The sequence below is a fragment of the Amblyraja radiata genome, chromosome 10 (assembly GCF_010909765.2).
Source record: "Amblyraja radiata isolate CabotCenter1 chromosome 10, sAmbRad1.1.pri, whole genome shotgun sequence".
Classification (NCBI taxonomy): Eukaryota; Metazoa; Chordata; class Chondrichthyes; order Rajiformes; family Rajidae; genus Amblyraja; species Amblyraja radiata.
Window position 1 is genome coordinate 16154946 of NC_045965.1, and position 20553 is coordinate 16175498.

The 20553-nt window shown below is 39.7% G+C and overlaps 1 protein-coding gene across 2 annotated transcripts in view; it reads left to right on the forward strand.

Annotated features, from left to right (window-relative positions):
• Positions 1-20553, forward strand: part of hmcn1 (hemicentin 1) — a 402484-nt gene that overhangs the window by 335193 nt on the left and 46738 nt on the right. For both annotated transcript variants that reach the window (XM_033028175.1, XM_033028176.1), the window contains exons 78-86: positions 211-318; positions 2115-2252; positions 2935-3069; positions 9639-9908; positions 10974-11164; positions 12686-12899; positions 15998-16132; positions 16956-17146; positions 19198-19279. In XM_033028175.1, the coding sequence (XP_032884066.1) occupies positions 211-318; positions 2115-2252; positions 2935-3069; positions 9639-9908; positions 10974-11164; positions 12686-12899; positions 15998-16132; positions 16956-17146; positions 19198-19279 (1464 nt within the window). The remainder of the gene's footprint in view (positions 1-210; positions 319-2114; positions 2253-2934; positions 3070-9638; positions 9909-10973; positions 11165-12685; positions 12900-15997; positions 16133-16955; positions 17147-19197; positions 19280-20553) is intronic.

Here is a 20553-nt window from a genome sequence, read left to right on the forward strand (position 1 = left end):
CAGCCTGCTGATAAACATCTTTTTTATCTACTTCAAACTTTAAGGAGAAATTTATATATTTTGTATTTTGCTTCATTTCTAATTACCTTGCAATTATTTTCACAAACAATGATATATTGTGACAGGTCATTTACTTACACAATAAATCAAAAATATTAAATATAATTATCTATTTATCTTTTATCTCACGCCAACTTCTTCCCAATTCAGGAACAATTGAGATTGGTGCTGCTGAGCTCAATCATGCAGGAAGATACACGTGTATTGCAAAGAATGCTGCTGGCACTGCACGAAGACAAATCAACCTCCGTGTACAAGGTAGGCACGTATTTATATGGTTGTAGTTGCATTATCAGGAATAAAATCACAATTCACTGTGAAATTAATTTCTCTTTTTTTGTTGAAAAGCCACAGCCTTGCCAAATTCCTTAATCATCCAAGGAACAATTTCATCAGGGAACGTGAATCTGTTTATTCTATTAAGAAGAAATTATTGGAGTGAATACTTTTCAGATCAAATATAATTACTTTTTGCTGTCTTTTCTCAGACCGAACCAGATTATTTGCAACCCATGGATGTTACTTTTTGTTCACTTAATCCCAAAGCCCCAATCACCTCCCTGCTCCTTGACATTCAATAGCTGCAGGCTGACATTTGAAACTCAAATTTTAGCTTTCAAATGCCTCCATTATATTACATCTTGCATTATTTGTAATCTCTTCCACTTCTATAAAAACTCCAAGATATTGGTGCTTTTCCAAATCTAGCCTCCAAATTAAACCCACCATTTGCAGCCATACATTCAGCAGCCTAATTTTTAGAAGCCTCTCTGAAGACAACCTCCCTATCCCCCTTTCCTCCTTTTAAGATGCTCCATAGAATAAGGAGTGATCGAAGCGTACAACATTCCTAGCAGGCCTCTCAGTTTTGGTTCCAAGATGTTTCCACCAGTGGAGGAATTTCAAACAAGAGAGTTTCAAAGAGGTAGAAGATTTAGAACATTTAAACATCAGATGTGGAGGAACTTATTTTTGCAGAGGGTAGAGAATCTGTGGAATTCTCCATCATGAAGGATTGAAGTGGCTGGATCATTGAAGGTGTTGAAAGAGGAAGTAGATACATTTTTGAAAGATGGGGGACATTTAATGTGATTAACTGAGACTAAAGAGAAGATGAGGTCTGGGGCAGATCAGACATGATCGTATTAAACAGATGGCAGGCTTGAGGGGTGAAATGACCTACACCTGCTTCTATGTTCTTTTCTTCTGAAGTTCTTGTATGCCTTTTTATCCACCTTATTAATCTCCTACTGCTTCCATTCATCTGTGAACATACATTCTAAGGTTCCTTTGTTTCTCCACACCCTCAACATCCTCCTATTTATTAATGTGCAATAAATTCCTTGTTGCATTTATTTAAACCCAATAATTACACTAAATTCTAGACTAAATTTGTTTTGCCACTTCGCCGCCCAGTTGACCAGAGTACATTTCTCCTCCTGATGCCAAAACCTTTTCTCCCTTGTAAAACATGTAGCTGAAACATATGGATCACCTGCAACATTCTCTGTTGTGCCCCTTACAGTCATTTGTGTGCACAACAAAATGCAAGGGACCAGTACTGAGCCTTGTGAAATTCCACTGGTAGCAACCTTCCAGTCACAAAAAACACCACTGAGCCTATTTTGGATCCAATTTGCCATGAATCCCATGCACTTCCACTTTTCTTTACCTGCCTGCTGTGCTGCACCTTGCCAAATACTTCCCTGAAATCCATTTGGCATTCTACTAACTCGCAACCCTCCTCAAAACAAATCAGTCAAGCGGGTCAGATATGATCTTACCTTAACAAAACAATGCAGACTGTCCCTGATTAATCTATACCGTTCCAAATGAAGGTAAACACTGCTTTTCAGAATTGATTCCAACAATAAAACTAGCTGGTGAACTAATTAGCTAATTAAATGATTTTAATTAAATTTAAAGGATTAAAGGAGGTGCCAGACCACTACTTATCAGAAAAACTAGTGGTGTACTTGCATCGTGTAATGTCATATATTGATTGGTTGAAAGTTTTATGTTTCTTTATGAAAATAATTTGATTTCCCTCCCAGAACCTCCTGTGATTCAAACCCAGCCCAGCAGTCTGGAGGTGATTCTGAATAATCCCATTACTCTTCCATGTGAGGCTACTGGCACACCAAACCCCATGATTACATGGCAGAAAGAAGGCATCAGCATTAACACTGCAGGTAAAATTTGCTGCTGCATTTCAACTCCAGTCTAAGTCTGCGGTTTACTGAATTCTGCAAGTGTTCAGGATATTGAAACCATCAAGCAAGCATAATCGGCGAGACCAAACGTAGACTGGGGGATTGTTTCGCTGAACGCCTACGCTCAGTCCATCTGGACCTACCTGATCTCCCAGTTGCCAAGCACTTTAATTCCCCTTCCTATTCCCACACTGACCTTTCTGTCCTAGGCCTCCACCATTGTCAGAGTGAGGTCAAACGCAAATTGGAGGAACAGCATCTCATAACTTGTTTGGGCAGCCACTGGTAGCAATATTGATTTCCCTAACTTCAAGTAACCCTTGCATCCCCCCTCTCTCCATCCCAAGTTATACCAGCTTCAAAGTCGTCTTGTTGAGTCTCATTGTCTATACTCATGTTCACCTAGGCCACAGCTAACAATGGCCTGTTTCCTTTATCATTGTTACTTTTTTGGACATTGTTACTGCTGCCTGACCCGCTGAGTTACTCCAGCTTTTTGTGTCTAAGCAAGTACTACATCTCATTTCTGTATTCAAATCTTGGATAACCATCACAGAATTAATGAAATAATTAGTAGCATTTCTGTACTAAGGTCCAAAGAATAACTATCATGCTTCAGCATAGTATGGTGCAACTCAAGGTATTACTATGTCTTGTGCAGAAGGAGATTACACTGTCCTACCTAATGGGGGCCTTCAGATTACACGAGCTGCAGTGAAGGATACAGGAACGTATATGTGTGTTGCACAGAACCCAACTGGCACAGCGCTGGGGAAGATTCGGCTGAGAGTGCAGGGTAAGTATCTCTGTAAATCCCTAATCCCAGCGTAAAATAGTGCCAAATTAAGGCAATATTTCAGTTCACTTTTATTGTTTTTGTCACAAAGTGTGGGACTGTTGTCTTCTCATGGCTACCCACATTTATAATAAGCCAGTGATTGAACCTCCACAGATAGTGAAAAGATCCCGACTACCAATCTTTAACGACTAAAGCGTAGGTCCTGACCCGAAACACCGCCTATCCATGTTTACTGGAGATGCTGCCTGATCCGCTAGTTACTTTTTTTTTAAATTAGCATCTGCAGTTCCCTATTTCTGCAGTATTTATTATTCTATGATGAAATAGCATTATTAATAAATGGCAAAAATATTGAATGCAGCAGATAACAGTAAAAAATATCTTCCCTTATCACTCTGATAGGTTACCACCTAAGCCCTGTACACACCAGGGAGCACCTTGAGTTCAATCCCTCAGCCTATGAGGTACAGCTTGTGGTGACTGACCAGGCCACTCCTGCCTTGACATACAGTGCTTGCATGGCTGAGTAGTGAACCCCAGAGAGTGGTTTTCTCCAGAGATGCTGCCTGTCTCACTGAGTTACTCCAGCATTTTGTGCCTACCTTTGGCTGAGTGGTAAACCTGTTAGCCATATACAATTGCAATGTCAGCTTCCCCTTTGATATAGCATTATGTTTTGCACTGATCCCTTCCCCCATCAGGCCTGAGTAAACAAGCTTGACTACATTACCCCTCTCCTGCCTGGTATCTGTGTACATGCAAATATTAACATGTTAAAATGCCATAATTTATGAATTCCAGGTGGTCATTTACAACTTCCATATTACAGTTGAGTTACTTGAAAATGGATTTACAGGTGGGAACATTTCCAAAGGGAAAGCACAAATATCTCTGTCTGATTCTGTTATTGAAATCAGCTACTTGCATTTTAACATGAAACGCCATGTAAACAAGCAAGTCCTTCAATAGTTTTCTAACCCATTCACTTCTGGCAGTGGAACCTATTTTATTGTTGCATTGTGAAATAGTGTACCCCTGTGGACAGTCAACAGATGTCAACAGTCACATTCACACCCCCTTCTCTCTGTCTCGCACTGCAGTACATTTGGACATTCGTAGCGCTTGGCTCCTTTCGAGCCTGCTAGGATATTATATTTCCGGTTAATTTCTAGATTTGTGGCCAGAAACCCTCTTTTGTACAGCCAACTGGTCCCATTAATGTAGTTATGGAGTTACAGGAATAGGCCTATCATCTTGCTGAACCTCAGCCACCCACTTATCCTAATCACGCATTCAGTTGTGTTTTTATTGTCCCCATATTCTCAACAACCTCCCCCAGATTTGCCCACGCTCCAAACACTTGGGGCTCCTTATAATAGATAATTAGCCTCCCAACCAGCAATCTGACTGTGTGTGGAAACCAGAGCATTGGGAGAGAAACCTATTTGCGATCACTGGGAGAATGTGCAAACTCCAGACAGAACTGCGACTGCGGTCAGAATTGAACCTGGGTCTTGGCTACTTTGAAACAGCAATCCTATTTTGTGCACCACTGTGCCACCTTTAATTACATTAAGCCACACTTCCTCCAAGAACACTGAATGTGTTCAATGTCTGTAAAGGTCTGTTAGCCAGGTGTTTATTTTGCCACCATAGTTGTTTTGCTTATGGGCACACCGCATGCTATTTAACCCAGCAAGTTACAGGAAAGAGCAGCTATTCTGGAGTTATTGGTTACTAGTTTATTATTGCCATGTATATTGAGGTACAATTAAAAACTTTTGATTGCATGCTATCCAATGAAATCAAATCACACTTTACACGAGTACAATTAAGGCGTACACAAGTACTGCAGGTAGTCCAAAGTGAAAAATACCACCGTTCAGAAAACAATTCACAGCATTGTAGAGTTATAGTTCCAGAGGAAAAGTCCAATGTTCCAAGGTTGGAAAATTGGGACTACACCCCATCCTATGGGAGGACTTCACAGTAGTCTGATAACAGAGGGGAAGAAGCTGTTCCTGAGTCTGGCGGTAAATGCTTTCAGGCTTTTGTATCTTCTACCCAATGGGACATGGGAGAAGAAGGAATGACAGGGGTGAAAATAGTACTTGATTATGTTGGCTGTTCTCCCAAGGCAGCATGCTGAATGTTGCCTTGCCCTGAATGCAGCAGGCCTCGATTCATTGCTGCCCTCTTCAGCATCTGTGGATTCCTCATGGGGTCCAACAGGGCAGTGAACGTGCAGATTTCCCAGCTCTTAGGCTGGAAAATGGTTCACTACCCCACATTAGATTAAACATGGGCATAAATACAGTGCTTCATCCGAAATGAACAGGAGATATTGGGGGGGGGGGGGGGGGGGGGTAAATGTGGGATTCATTTTGTTGCTTATGTTAGTTTCTGAGGTTTTAAGTGTGTGTGTGTGTGTGTTAAATCTTTTTTTTTAAATTATATGAACACGCTATTAATTTTTAAAGATACCAAATGGTTCTGAACATTAACAAAGAGCAAAGACCATCAATAGCAATAATGACTTTGACGATGTTGAGCCCACGGGGATAAACCTCGTTGACTGCTGGGGCTAGTATGGTGCAGTGGAACTGTGTTGAGATGTTGGCCATGGCACAGGTTTGGAGCTGAGCTCCTGGGGGATGATTCTACCTGGGCCCATGATGGATGGTTCCCAGTGGCTGGGAGCTATTGATTGCAGGGTAATGGAAAATCTGCCCCATAGTATTATCTGAAGTGAATTGAATTGGTTCTAACAAGGGATGACTGTTGCATATTCCTGCCTGCGATTGTTGGTTTTGTTTGATTAATCCTTTTTCCAGTCAAGTCCAAAGAACAGACTGTTCCTTACAGCAAGAGTTTAATTTAAACACAATGGGTTTTGGTTCTTGTATATCATAAATCACTTTCTGAACTTTTTAGAATAACTACTTTGCTATAAGAATTCTGATCAACACTTAGCTGCAACTTTTAATTGGAGGATTACAGTTCTCTTCTATTATACTTGCGGTAACAACAAATATTTACTGCCACAACCTCAACTTGTCACAAGAGACTGCAGGTACTGAAATCTTGAGCAAAACGCAAACTGCTGAAGGTCTGAAGAAGGGTTCTGAGCTGAACATTGTCTGTCCATTTCCCTGCACAAATGCTGCCTTGCCTACTGGGTTAGATACATTGACAATAGATGCAGGAGTAGGCCATTCGGCCCTTAGAGCCTGCACTGCCATTCAATGTGATCATGGCTGATCATCCACAATCAGGGGCGGAAATCCCGGGGGGGGCCAGAGGGGACACGTCACCCCCCATGTTTTGAGAGGTGGGCGACATCCCCGCCAGGTTAACCTGCCTGGGCTTGCCGGAAATATGGCCAGCGCGGAGAAGCAGCGCTGGTATCCCGTCAGTCCAGACAGGGCTGTTAGTTAACCCGGTGAGACAGGCAGTTGAGCTGCATTTTGCGCTGGATTGAGCCTCCGAAGCCTCGCGCGCGTGTGTGAGTGTGCGCATGCGTGCGCGGCCGCCAAAAAATTGTGTCCCCCGTCCCCTCCATGTTTTGATAGTGAGTTCCGTTCGTGTCCACAATCAGTATCATGTTCCTGCCTTCTCCCTTGACTGTAAGCCCTAAGAGCTCTATCTTAGTTGGTTAAGTGACAATAAACGCAAACTTGAACAAACTCTCTTTTGAATGTATCCAGTGAATCGGCCTCCACTGCCTTCTGAGGCAGAGAATTCCACAAATTCATAACTCTCTGGGTGAAAAAATGTTTCCTCATCTCAGTTCTAAATGGCCTACCCCTTATTCTTAAACAGTGGCCCCTGGTTCTGGACTCCGCCAACATCGGAAACATGTTTCCTGCATCTTGTGTGTCCAATCCCTTAATAATTTTATATGTTTCTATAAGATCCTCTCCCATCCTTCTAAAATTCAGTGAATACAAGCCCAGCTGCTCCATTCTCTCAGCATATGACAGTCCCGCCATCCCGAGAATTAACCTGATGAACCTATGCTGCACTCCCTCAAGTCTCCTTCCTCAAATTAGGAGACTAAAACTGCACACAATACTCCAGATGTGGTCTCACCAGGGCCCTGTATATTTGCAGAGGACCTCTTTGCTCCTATACTCAACTCCACTCGTTATGAAGACCAACATGCCATTAGCTTTTTTCACTGCCTGCAAGCTTACTTTCAGTGACTGATGTACAAAGACACCCAGGTCTCGTTGTACTTCCGCTTTTCCTAACCTGACACCATTCAAATAATAATCTGCCTTCCTGTTCTTGCCACCAAGTGGATAACCTCACATTTATTCACATTATACTGCATCTGCCCACTCACCCATCCTGTCCAGGTCACCCTGCATCCTCATAGCATCCTCTTCACAGTTATCACTGTCACCCAGCTTTGTGTCATCTGCAAATTTGCTAATGGCACTTTTAATTCCTCATTTAAATCATTAATGTATATTGTAAATAGCTGCGGTCCCAGAACCGAGCCTTGCGATGTCCACTAGTCACTGCCTGCCATTCTGAAAGGGGCCTGTTAATCCCTACTCTTTGTTTCCTCTCTGCCAACCAATTTTCTATCCATGTTAATACCCTACCTCCAATACCATGTGCTCTAATTTTGCCCACTAATCTCCTGTGTGTGACCTTATCAAAGGCTTTCTGAGAGTCCAGGTACACTACATCCACTGACTCTTCCTCGTCCATTTTACCTGTTACATCCTCAAAAAATTCCAGAAGGTTAGTCAAGCATGATTTCCCCTTCGTAAATCCATGCTGACTTGGACCGTTCCTGTTACTGCTATCCAAATTACATCTTTAATAATCAACTCCAGCAACTTCCCCACCACCAATGTCAGTGGTCTTTAATTCCCTGCTTTCTCTCTCCCTCCTTTCTTAAAAAGTGGGATAACATAAGCAACCCTCCAATCCACATGAACTGATCCAGAATCTATAGAACATCGGAAAATGATTACCAACGCATCCATGATTTCTAGAGCCGCTTCCTTGAGTACCCTGGGATGCAGACCATTAGGCTCTGGGGATTTATCAGCCTTCAGTCCCATCAGTCTACCCAACACCATTTCCTGACTAATGTGAATTTCCTTCAGTTCCTCCATCACCCTAGGTCCTCTGTCCCCTAGTACATCTAGGAGATTTTTTGTGCAATATTGACACTTATGATGTTATCTTCTTCCTCTCCAATTGCAGATTAAAATTTATCATCTTACTTGGCACAACCTCCTAATGGTTCCTTTACCTTGAGTTCCCTTATCAAATCTGATCATTACACAACACTAAATCCAGAATTGCCTTCTCCCTGGTACGCTCCAGTACATCCAGTTCTACAAATCCATATCGGAGGCACTCTACAAACTCCCTTTCTTGGGGTTCAGTACCAACTTGATTTTCTCAGTCTACCTGCATGTTGAAATCTCCCATACCACCAGAGCATTACCTTTGTTACATTGCCAATTTTAACTCCTGATGCAACTTGCACCCTATATCCAGGCTACTGTTTGGGGGCCTGTAGATAACTCCCATTAGGGTATTTTTACCCTTACAATTTCTCAGTTCTATCCACAATGACTAGATCTTCTGATTCTATGTCACCCTCGCAAGGGACTGAATTTCATTCCTTATCAACAGAGCTACCCCACCCCCTTTGCCCACCTGTCTTTTTCGATAGGACATATACCCGTGAATATTCAATTCCCAGCTCTGACCCTCTTGCAGCCACGTCTCTGTAATTCCCACAACATCATACTCACCAATTTCTAACTGAGCCTCAAGCTCATCCACTTTATTTCTTGTACTTTGCGCATTCATAAATAACACTTTTAATTCGGTATTCACCTCCCCTCTCACACTGGTACCTATTTCACCTGACCTTACTCTCTTATCCCTTCTTGAACCTTCCGTCCCATTAATTTGGGTGTCTTTCGTAACTTTTCCTATACTCTCTTCCCCTTTAACTCCATCCTTATTCTCCCAATTTGTCAACCCCTCCTGGGTTCCTCCAGCAGTTTTCTTTTTGTTTGTTTATCCAGTCACTCTTTACCTATGAACACATAAATTTATGTTGCTATAATATATGCAGCGCCATGCAACTGTTGTCCAATGAGTGCAAGTGAAAGGTAAAGAATGCAGTGGTGCCTGCCGTATGAAGTTATCAGGTTGTATTTTTCAAAATGGTATCATGTTCCAATCTATTTGTGATATTACAAAAAATATTCTTCTGAACTCCCATCCCTTATGAGTTCACTATCACTAAGCATTAACTTGTATAATATTTCACTTTGTTCTTGCCATTTCCTTTCTACATTGATAATAAAGCTGTTTCTCCAGGGAGTTGGGCTGTGGAACCTCTTCAGTGTTTCTTTCACCTTATGGTCCTGTGTTTAAAATCTGATCCTGATGTTTAGTGTTTGGTTCTCATTTGATGCCATCTCCACCACAGGTTTTGTTTAAAAAAAAAAATCAAATTTGCTGTCTAAATTTTTCAATGATGTGTTTAGATGTATATTTGTTAACTTCCTTTCATTTTGAAGTGCCCCCAGTCATAATGGCCCATCCAACAAACTATATCGTTGCTTTGGATAAACCAGTCTCCATGGTTTGTGAGGCCAAAGGACACCCAAATCCTGAATTCACCTGGAACAAAGATGGACATGCGGTTTTGGAGAGCATTCGCCAGAGGATCCTCAGTACTGGAGCTCTGCAGATTGCCTTTGCCCAGTCCCAGGACACTGGGAGATACACCTGTACAGCATCCAACCCTGCAGGATCCAGCAACTCTGTCATGATTCTGACAGTTCACAGTAAGAGTTACTTTATGCGGTTACCTACATCAACATCCTCTTCTTTAAGATCAGTTGTTCATCTAACTGCAGGTCGTATCCATGCATGCTGTTAAACACTACAACCTCAAATAAGCTCTGAACTACATAGACTATTATTGTTATTATTGCATATATATATGATCTATATATATGTGTATTTGTGAGTATGTGTATATATACACCCAATGAATATACACCCACTATTATATTGTTTACAGTGTACCTAAGTTTACATATTCTGTTATGCTGCTGCAAGTAAGAATTTCATTATTCTATCTGGGACACATGACAATAAAACACTCTTGATTCTTGCTCCACTCTTTGATGCTTGTACTGTGACCTAAAAATCCTTAAAGAATTCAGCCGAGGCAGATCTATCAAAACAATTAACGTTTAAATTGTTTTCACTGTAACAGCAACAGTATTAATCCTCCTCCTGTCGTAAAGAAAAGTCAAGGCCACACTGTCCAGTTTCCTGCAGCACTCTGCAGCTTGCCTGCATTTCGCTGACTCAGCCATTTTTAGCCCTCTATTCAACAGCGTATTTGAAGTACACAGTAGCTGGGGAAAAGGTAGCTGGATGATAAAAACAGCTTGCCGATAAAACTTCAGACTGACTCCACTGTACTTTCCCCACCCCACCTGATGGATTCTACCCCACTATTTCAGCATGTGCAGGGTCAGCTCATAGGTCACGGGGGTTAAATGTACAGGAATTCTTGACCACAAGGTCAAGGAGAGAAGTGCTCAATGAAAGCCAATCATTTGCACAGAAGCAAAGAGATTTACAAAGCCAAGTTCCTGTTTATCAGTCATCAGCTAGAAAGTGATATTATGCTTTTTTGTCGACAAACTACACAGTTATTACATAGGCTTTATAGAGTAGAATCAACTGAAAGAAAAATAAGCTGTTTGTGGAAAGGTGCCACAAAAGTCAGAAAGTCCAGCATGTATAAAGTTATTGGACAAGGCTCTATCAAATGATGCTCCCGACATGGAGTTATGATTTACACCAAGCTGTATTATTCAATCTGCCCTTTACAGTTCCGCCCTCCATCCGCACCTCAACCACTGAGTTCAGCACGACTGAAGAATCTCGGGGAATAATACCCTGCCGTGCTGACGGACTTCCTGCGCCAGTGCTGACCTGGCAGAAAGACGGCAAATCCGTGCAGGAAACTCCAGGAAAATACAGATTGTTGCGGTCAGGAGAGCTCATTGTGGAAAATGCAGCGGTGAGTTAGAAGAAAAAAACTTTAATGATTGTCCTCGGCCCTTGGTAGTGAAATGCAAAATCATGTTTGTGATGAGAGATTAGAGGATTTTTTCAATGAAAAGTAACAAACATGGACTTTTGAGGTCATCACTGAGTATATTTAAGTCTAAAAGTGACTTGTTTTAGGATACATAGGGAATTGAGGGATATTAGGGATATGGACAAGCAGAATGGTGGATCAGATTCAGAGGACTGCAGGGATAACTCCCGCTTCCATTTCTCATGCTGTGCAGTAGCAGTGGCGGACTGGGTCTAAAAGTATTGGTTGCCAGGAGACAAAGGGGGCCCACTTCATCAGGGGCCCATTTGCCATCGGGCAAGCTGACACCCTGGCCAGTCTGCCACTGTGTGCAGTGGTTATTTTTTGTTCAATTGCTGGCATAATGTGACCTATTTTGAAAATGTGCAGATGTGTAATAGTTACATAGTGAAAATATCACAATGTGTGTAAGCTATAAGGAACACCCGACCTGCATTTTCCAAGGGATAACACACCTTGTACGCGTGCTTGATGATCCAGCCACTCCACGTCTCCCTGGGGACGCACAGAAGCGATTACTATTGAGGTCAAGGTGTAACGGCCGGTCTGGTTAAGAAAAGCCCCGCTGTTGTGTATCACTCTTGTGCTGGGCAACTCTTAATCCTCTTATGTTGACTCCACTGAACCATGAACATGAGTCGAGTCAAAACACTCGAGACCTGTTTCACAAACGCCTTGTACTGGCTGATTTTTTTTTTTTTAGGCTATCCATCAACCAACACTTCTCTTTTGTCAATTTTCCTCTGGCTCTGACCACAAAGCCAAAGTACTTCACATTTTGTTCACTGGACAGATCTTTGAGCTTGGCCTTCAAATTATTGTACTTTTTGCTATTCTCCACCCACACGTTGTTGAACAATTGGTTCCAGATTCTCCAGGACTATAACAACTTTGCTACTTTCAGGAGTGACATTTCTGGATTGATTTTTCGTACATGTGAAATGCACTTTTGTCACATTGAACATTGCCAGCAATCCATTTTTGCAATAGCCACATTTCAACATCACTTTTGCAACTGACCACAAAGCAAATTGGCAGCATTGACTTAACCTTTGAAAGATGTTAGGAAACAATCCCATAGAAAATCGTATCTGGGTTTTCAATGAATTATGAAAATGTTTCTGGTACCTGGGAGATGCCAGACAGCGATCCAACAGTAAAGTTTCGGCCCAAAACGTTGCCTATTTCCTTTGCTCCATAGATGCTGCCGCACCCGCTGAGTTTCTCCAACACTTTTGTCTACCTTCGATTTTCCAGCATCTGCAGTTCCTTCTTGAACAGTAACTCTACAAATATCAGTGATGCAGATTGTCACCTTTCCTGGTTCACTTGATGGGAAGAGACAAGCAGGGACATGGAAAGATCAGGATTTTCTGATGTGCTGACTTTAGGATTTTGACTGATGCTGTCTAATTGTATTTTTCTTTCATTCTCTGTCAGCCTGATGACGCTGGCAGCTACACTTGTATTGCTACCAATGTGGCCGGCCGTGATACCAGGACTGTCACCCTGAATGTCTTCACCCATCCTACATTTTCAGAACTGCCAGGCGATGTATCTCTCAACAAGGGGGAACACTTAGCATTGAATTGTGCAGCTAACGGTATTCCTACACCCAAAATTGCCTGGACTTTCAACAACAACATTATACCCGGTAAGACTTCCAAAGGCAATGGCATAACCTGATTGACTGTCTGTTTATTGATACATTAATGTAAGGAACTTACAGGGTTACAGACAATAAGCAGGGGAGTAGTACTATATGCAGCTGCTCCTTCAAGGACCAGCTATAGTTATTGTGGGCAGGATAAGTCTCTGCTGTAAAATTCTTTGAAAATACAAAAAAGTTTTAAAACCTTTCATCAAACCTCCCATTGTGCTACACTCACTGACAATATATTCAACAATGACATTGAAAACAAAACAGTAAGTGGATTATTAATCAACGATATAAGTGACCACTTGCCAGTTTTCATAGTTTATGATTACATCCACAGGAACAACAAACCATGCAAACTAACAGAATATAGATGAGTGAGATCAGAGGAAGCTATCAATGCATTAAAAAAGGATTTATTGGCACAAAACTGGGACATAATATACCAAAAAAGAGACATTGACAGTGCTTAGGAATCATTTATTACTATGTTTGTCACTATATGATAAAAACTGTCCAATCAAAGAATATAACAGAAAACCAATGAACACTAAATGTCCATGGATTACAAAGGGATTACAAAATGCCTGCAAAAAAAAAATGCACTATACAGAGATTTCATAAAACAGAGAACTAAAGATACAGAAAATAAATATAAAAATTACAAAAATAAGTTAACTTATATTATAAGAACAAGCAAGAAAGATTATTATAAGAAAATATTAGATGATAACAAAAACAACATAAAAAGAATATGGAGTATGCTTAATAGTATTATCAGAAATGGCCCGGGGAAAACAAACTACCCGAAGTATTTTATTGATAAGGACAATGAAAATTATAATATGGAGGATGTAGCTAATAGCTTTAATAATTGTTTTGTAAATGTTGGACCAGACCTGGCTAAACAAATCCCTGATCCAGGGACATCTGGAGAAACTCCTGAGAATTTATTGGAGAGAAATCCCTGCTCTATGTTTCTTATGGCAGTAGATGAAAAAGAACTGTTGGACATTGTTAAAACATATAAAAACAAAATGTCTACTGATTTCAACGACATTGACATGTCGTTAGTTAAGATGGTCATTGAGGGGATTTCCAAACCTCTAACATTCATCTGTAATTTATCTTTCCAACCCGGTACTTTTCCAATCAAAATGAAAATAGCAAAAGTCATACCAATATACAAAACTGGGAACAAGCATCATTTCACAAACTACAGACCTGTTTCTTTACTCCCTCAATTCTCCAAAATACTAGAAAAAATGTTCAACAATAGACTAGACATATTTGTAGAAAACCATAAACTAATCACTGAAAGTCAGTATGGATTCAGATCAAACAGATCAACATCACTTGCAATAATAGAATCAATTGAAGATATCACAAACGCTATTGACAATAAACTATATGCAGCTGGGATATTTATTGATATAAAGAAAGCATTTGATACGATCAATCATGATATTTTATTAAAAAATTAGAAAGGTATGGCATCAGAGGTCTAGTACTGGATTGGATAAAAAGCTATTTAAGTAACAGGCAACAGTTTGTGAAGCTGGGCAGCTACAGTTCTACATGTTTGGACATTGCTTGTGGTGTCCCCCAGGGGTCAGTGTTGGGTCCAAAACTATTCATCATGTATATAAACGACATTTGTAATGTGTCCAATGCCTTGAGGCTGGTCTTGTTTGCAGACGACACAAATATTTTTTGTTCTGGGGAGAATTTAAAACAATTACTGGATAAAATAACAAAAGAAATGGGCAAACTGAAAACATGGTTTGACAGGAACAAAATATCATTAAACTTGAGCAAAACCAAAATAATGTTATTTGGTAATTGCAGAACAAATACACAAGCAAATATAAAGATAAATGGGGTTGAAATTGAACGAGTTCATGAAAATAAATGTCTCGGGGTTATAATGGATGATAGAATCAGCTGGAAATCACACATTAAACATGTACAATCCAAACTGTCAAAAAGCATTTCTGTATTACACAAAGTTAAGCAGGTTCTGGATCACAAATCACTCCGCATTCTCTACTGTTCACTAATCTTACCCTATTTAAATTACTGTGCAGAAGTCTGGGGCAATAACTATAAAAGTTTGCTACATTCATTAACTATTCTGCAAAAAAGAGCAATACGTATTATTCACAATGTCGGGTATCTGGGTCACACTAATCCATTATTCTTACAGTCAAAATTATTAAAATTAGAAGATTTGGTTGCATTTAAAACAGCACAGATAATGTTTAGGGCCAAAAATAAAAACTTACCTGGAAATATACAAAAATTATTCAATGAGCGAGTGGGGGGTTATAATTTAAGAAGAATATTTAATTTTAAGGTACAAAGAGTCCGCACGACCAGAAAAACTTTTTGTATTTCGGTCTGTGGAGTAGGATTGTGGAACAGTTTGAATGTGGAGTTAAAGCAATGTCCAAACATGAACCAGTTCAAAATGACATACAAAAAACTTTTTTACACAAGGTACAGGGATGAAGGGGTTGGTTGACAAACAGGGGTTAATGTTTATTTATTATTTTATTTATTATTTATTTATGTTTTTTGGTTACTTCATACATATTACTTGTATGTGTATATCAGTTGTATGTATATATATGTCTGTATGCATCTCTAAAAATTGTCTGGGGTATTATTATTATTAATTAATTAATTATTAAATATGGAAGAAGGGTTTAGGGAGAAGGGGTGAGATTAAATAAGTTATTCTTCTTCTCACTCCTTTTCGAGCTTGTAAAGAAAAAGTGTTGGACATTTAAATTTTGCTTTATGCTTTTCATTGCTTTGCAAATATTGCCTGGATTGTCCAATTGTTTGACTATTTCGATTTTGTTGTTGTTATTTATTCCCATTTATGTCTTTACTTGTTCGGAACAATTAAACAAATCAAAACAAATCAAATCAAACCAATCACAGAAAATCCTGTATTATCCTTACTTTCCAAATATAAACTATAAAATACGACTTTTAACCATGTATTGAGTAATATGTTGAAGTCCCAAATTCAGGAGCATAAGACGTCGTATAACTTTACACTGACTATGTACATTTTGTTCCTACAGCTCGATACGATTATGTTAATGGGCACAGTGAATTGGTAATTGAAAAAGTGTCCAATGATGATTCAGGCACATATGTTTGTACAGCAGAAAACCGAGTGGGATCCATCAAAGCCATTGGATTTGTGTATGTCAAAGGTGAATGAGTGAATTATTTTACTTTCACATGCCAGCCTTATAAATGCAATTCACTAATTTTCCTGATCTCCACTGTAGTAGAATACTTTTAAGAACATGTACAGAATAAGAAGGTAAATTGCTAACATTAACCAATTGCTTTAAGTATTGAAGCAAATATGGAGAACCCTGTATTTATAGCTGAGAACTATTCACATATGTAAGGAGAAAAGCTGATTAGAGTTTCAGATAAACTTATTCATCTGAGATTGTACTAAGTCCACGTCGACCAGCGATTCCCATACATAAGCACTATCCCACACACTAAAGACAATTTACAATCTTTACTAAAGCGAATTCCTACAAAAGGAGGAAACTGAAGCACCCACGGAAAATCCATGCGGTTGCGGGGAGAACACAAACTCCATACATACAGCACCTGTAGTCAGGATTAAACCCGGGTCTCTGGCACTGTAAGGCAGCAACTGTACTGCTGCACCACCATGCTCTGCCTAAATGAATACACACCACGGCATCTTTAAAAGGGCTGAGACTATGGCCATAAATAAGGTAACAGCCAATGTTTTATATTAATTATGAAAATTTACCTGCTCCCAGAGAGATCCAAGTGAAAAAAGTAATGTTCCTCCAAGCAGGCTGATGGCAGATTAATCAACAGCAATAACAACATATTGTTACCATAAGGAGCAGTCGGGAGAAAATTACCATGTTCTGTATAATTGTTCTATGCTGTATGTCATGTTGTGGTGCCATGATGCAAGATTCCAGTATGAGGCACAGCATTATTTTAGTTGAATATTAAGTACCAACTCTCTCTTCACAGAGCCTCCAATCTTTGATGGTGATTTCAATCCAAACCGCATCGAGTCGCTTGGAGGAAATGCTATCCTAAACTGTGAGGTGCGAGGTGATCCACCCCCTACTATTCAGTGGAGTAAGAAAGGAATCCATATTCAGATCAACAACAGGATTCGCCAACTCCACAACGGTTCACTGGCTATCTACGGCACTGTGGTAAGCCAGGGAGACTGAAAAGGAAGAATTATTGAATCCACGATTGTCTAATAATTTCAATACAAATACCCATTCAAGACATTATGGAACTGGTTAATCCGCACTGTAGTTTGTTCATAAAGTAATTTAGGAAAACAATCTACAAAAATAAAATGATTTCCTTAAATTTGTAAATACAGTATTTTAATGCCAAACGTCACAATGAAATGTCATTAATATCACAATTATTTAGAGAAAAATGTTCGATTACATTTAAAAGTCATAGCTTTACTTTCTATTGAATCGTATTATCTTATCTGCTCAAGTTAGTCGTTTTTGAATCAGTAATTTAAAAGTTGCAGTTATGGCCTGTTTTTGTACAAATGTTTTGTGTTCACGATAGACTAATCTTTTATTATAGGCAATGATGTTAAATTTTATTTAAATAATACCTTATTTTGTTCCTTCAAAATGTAGTGAAAGTAAATGTTCATGCAGTGCTTACATTGTAAAATGCATCGTAAGAAATAGTTGAATACCATCCTCAAAGCACACTATTTAAAATGTTATATCCAGGTGGAGTGGGGGAAGGGATCAAATATTCTTGTCAGTTTAATGTGAACTACAAATTTGAGTTATTGCACAATTTAGGATATTGATCATGAAAACTGACCCTTTGGGCCACCAAGTCAATGCCAACCACACACGCAACCACACACTAATCCAAATGTATTCTCCCTTTTTTCCCAGCTGCTTCCCCGAGATTCTATTTCTACCAGTCCGTTCACCTACACACTGGGGGCAATTTACAGTAACCAATTAAGCTATCAACTCACATGTCTTTGTATTTTGTTTAGTTTAGAGGTACAGCGCAGAAACAGGCCCTTCGGCTCACCGAGTCCACACCGACCAGCGATCCCCACATATTAATACTACCCTGCACACACTAGGGACAATTATACATTTCACATTTATACAGTTATACAAAACCAATTAACCTACAAACCTGTATGTCTTTGGAGTGTGGGAGGAAACCAAAGATGTCGGAGAAAACCCGCGCAGGTCACAAGGAGACGTACAAACTCCGGACAGACAAGCACCCGTAGTCAGGATCGAACCCGGGTCTCTGGCGTTGTATGGCAGCAACTCTACCGCTGCGCCACCGTGCCATTTTTGGGATATAAGAAGACATCAGAGCATTCAAAACAAACCTATTGATAGTACCAGAGATCAGGACTGAATCCAGATTGCTGAACCTATGAGACCACAGCTCCAACCAGCAGCACCACTATGCTGCCCAAATTAGGACCATGGAAAACCCTGGAAAACGCAGGACATGGAAACATGTTCAGGAGATATAATATAGTATGCTTTTCTTCATAGTTTCCTGGCCACAGAGTAGTCTTTACCAAAGGTAGACAAAAATGCTGGAGAAACTCAGCTGGTGCGGCAGTCTGAAGAAATGTTTCGGCCCAAAACGTTGCCTATTTCCTACCCTCCATAGATGCTGCTGCACCCGCTGAGTTTCTCCAGCATTTTTGTCTGCCTTCGATTTTCCAGCATCTGCAGTTCCTTCTTGAACATAGTCTTTACCAACTTGGATGAATTTGCAGTTTTCCCATCAGGAAATTCATAGTGATGGAGATGGGAAATTATAAATTTATATCAAGGCATTACATTTTATACTTTCAAAATATAAGATACTTTTGCAAACAATGAAACCCTCTCATCTGTTACCACCTTTCACTTGCCAGGCTTTGTCCCAGCCCCACCTCTCTTCAAGCTTCTCTCCCCCCAATTACAATCAGTCTGAAGAAGGGTCGCGGCCTGAGACTCCAGAGATGCTGCCTGACCCGTTAAGTTACTCCAATGCTTTGTGTCATGTTACCCCTAGAATTGGTTTGGCCTGGAGAAAAACTAAATGAATTAGCACGTTAAAACAATTATATTACCCTGCTCTCTGCTTAGAGTATGTATCCACATAGTGTTTGTACAAGGAAAGTGAAACCATGTGGACAGAATTTGTTTATAAATTTGTTCGTCCTTGATATTTTAATCATTTTTGTTTCTAGAATGAAGATGCAGGAGACTATAAGTGCATTGCTACTAATGATGCCGGCGTGGTTGAGCGCAGTGTGACCCTGACTCTGCAGAGTAAGTCTGTGTATTGGAATTACTTACATTAGCTCAAATATTAAAATATTCATAATAACTATTAAGGAAACATAATTTTATGCCCATCATAACAAATTGTTGTGAATGGAGGTGAATATCATTTTATTTAGAAAAACTTAGTCATAAATCACTGACTCACAGAGAATGCATTTCATTCCGACCAGGATTCATCCCTTTGGATTTAAGATTTTCTTCCATTATTTAGAAAATATAATCAAAAACTTCCGAACTTTCTTTCACCCTCATTGCAATTCGTTCCAGATTGGCTTATGCTTGTGCAATTAATTATCTTTATCCAACATTTTTTTTGGCAAATTTTTGTTTCAGTATTCAGTAGGCTCTGTGGCGCAAGGATTGTTGGCAAAGTGCCCTTCACTGCTAATTGTTACGGTACAAATGAAGCCTATGATTCAGGTGGTCAGTACTTTACTGACTTTCTGTTGTGTACATATGTGAGACTAGAGCCTGATGCACTATACGATTGGGCAGTTTCACATACTAACCTGACGGCCAGATACAGGATGGGGTGCATCCCATTCTTTACAATAGAGTAGCTGACCTGGATGAGAAGCTAGTGTTTGCCTACTTCTTTAAAACATTATGATAATTAATTTCAATTCAATATGTGAATTTATTTATTTATTTATTTATATATGAAATATATAATATTATTTATGTATATATATATTCATATATGTATATATATTCATATATATATTCACATATTGAATTGAAATTAATTATCATAATGTATTACACACAAAACACTTTCTTTATTTTGTTCCTATCAGTGGTCCCATTTCTTGTCCAGGTTCCCCAGTGTTCACAGTCGAACTATATATATAATTTTATTTATTGGTCTTATCATTTATTTATTTATTTGTTTGTTTGTTTATTTTAACCTTTTACATGGTGTTATTAGAGGCAGTGAGATTTAGTTGAAAAGACCTTTGACAGCACAAGCTTTTGGAAGCTTGAGGTACCAGAGATCAAATCACCAGTGGGAGACTACATTGCTTCATGGGGCAGCCATAACAAGGATGCCTTCAGCTTAGGTCCATCCAAGGGAGCACAAAAGGCTATTGCAGGGGGTGCATGTGTGATATAGACCATCTCACACATGGTCTGCCCTATGGTCTATGTGTTTATGTTGATATGGTTTAATGTTCATAAAACATCTTTGTTTATTACACACTCTCTTGTCATTGAGAAAGAGAAATGGAGTGTGTCAGTGAGAGATAGAGATCCTGCTA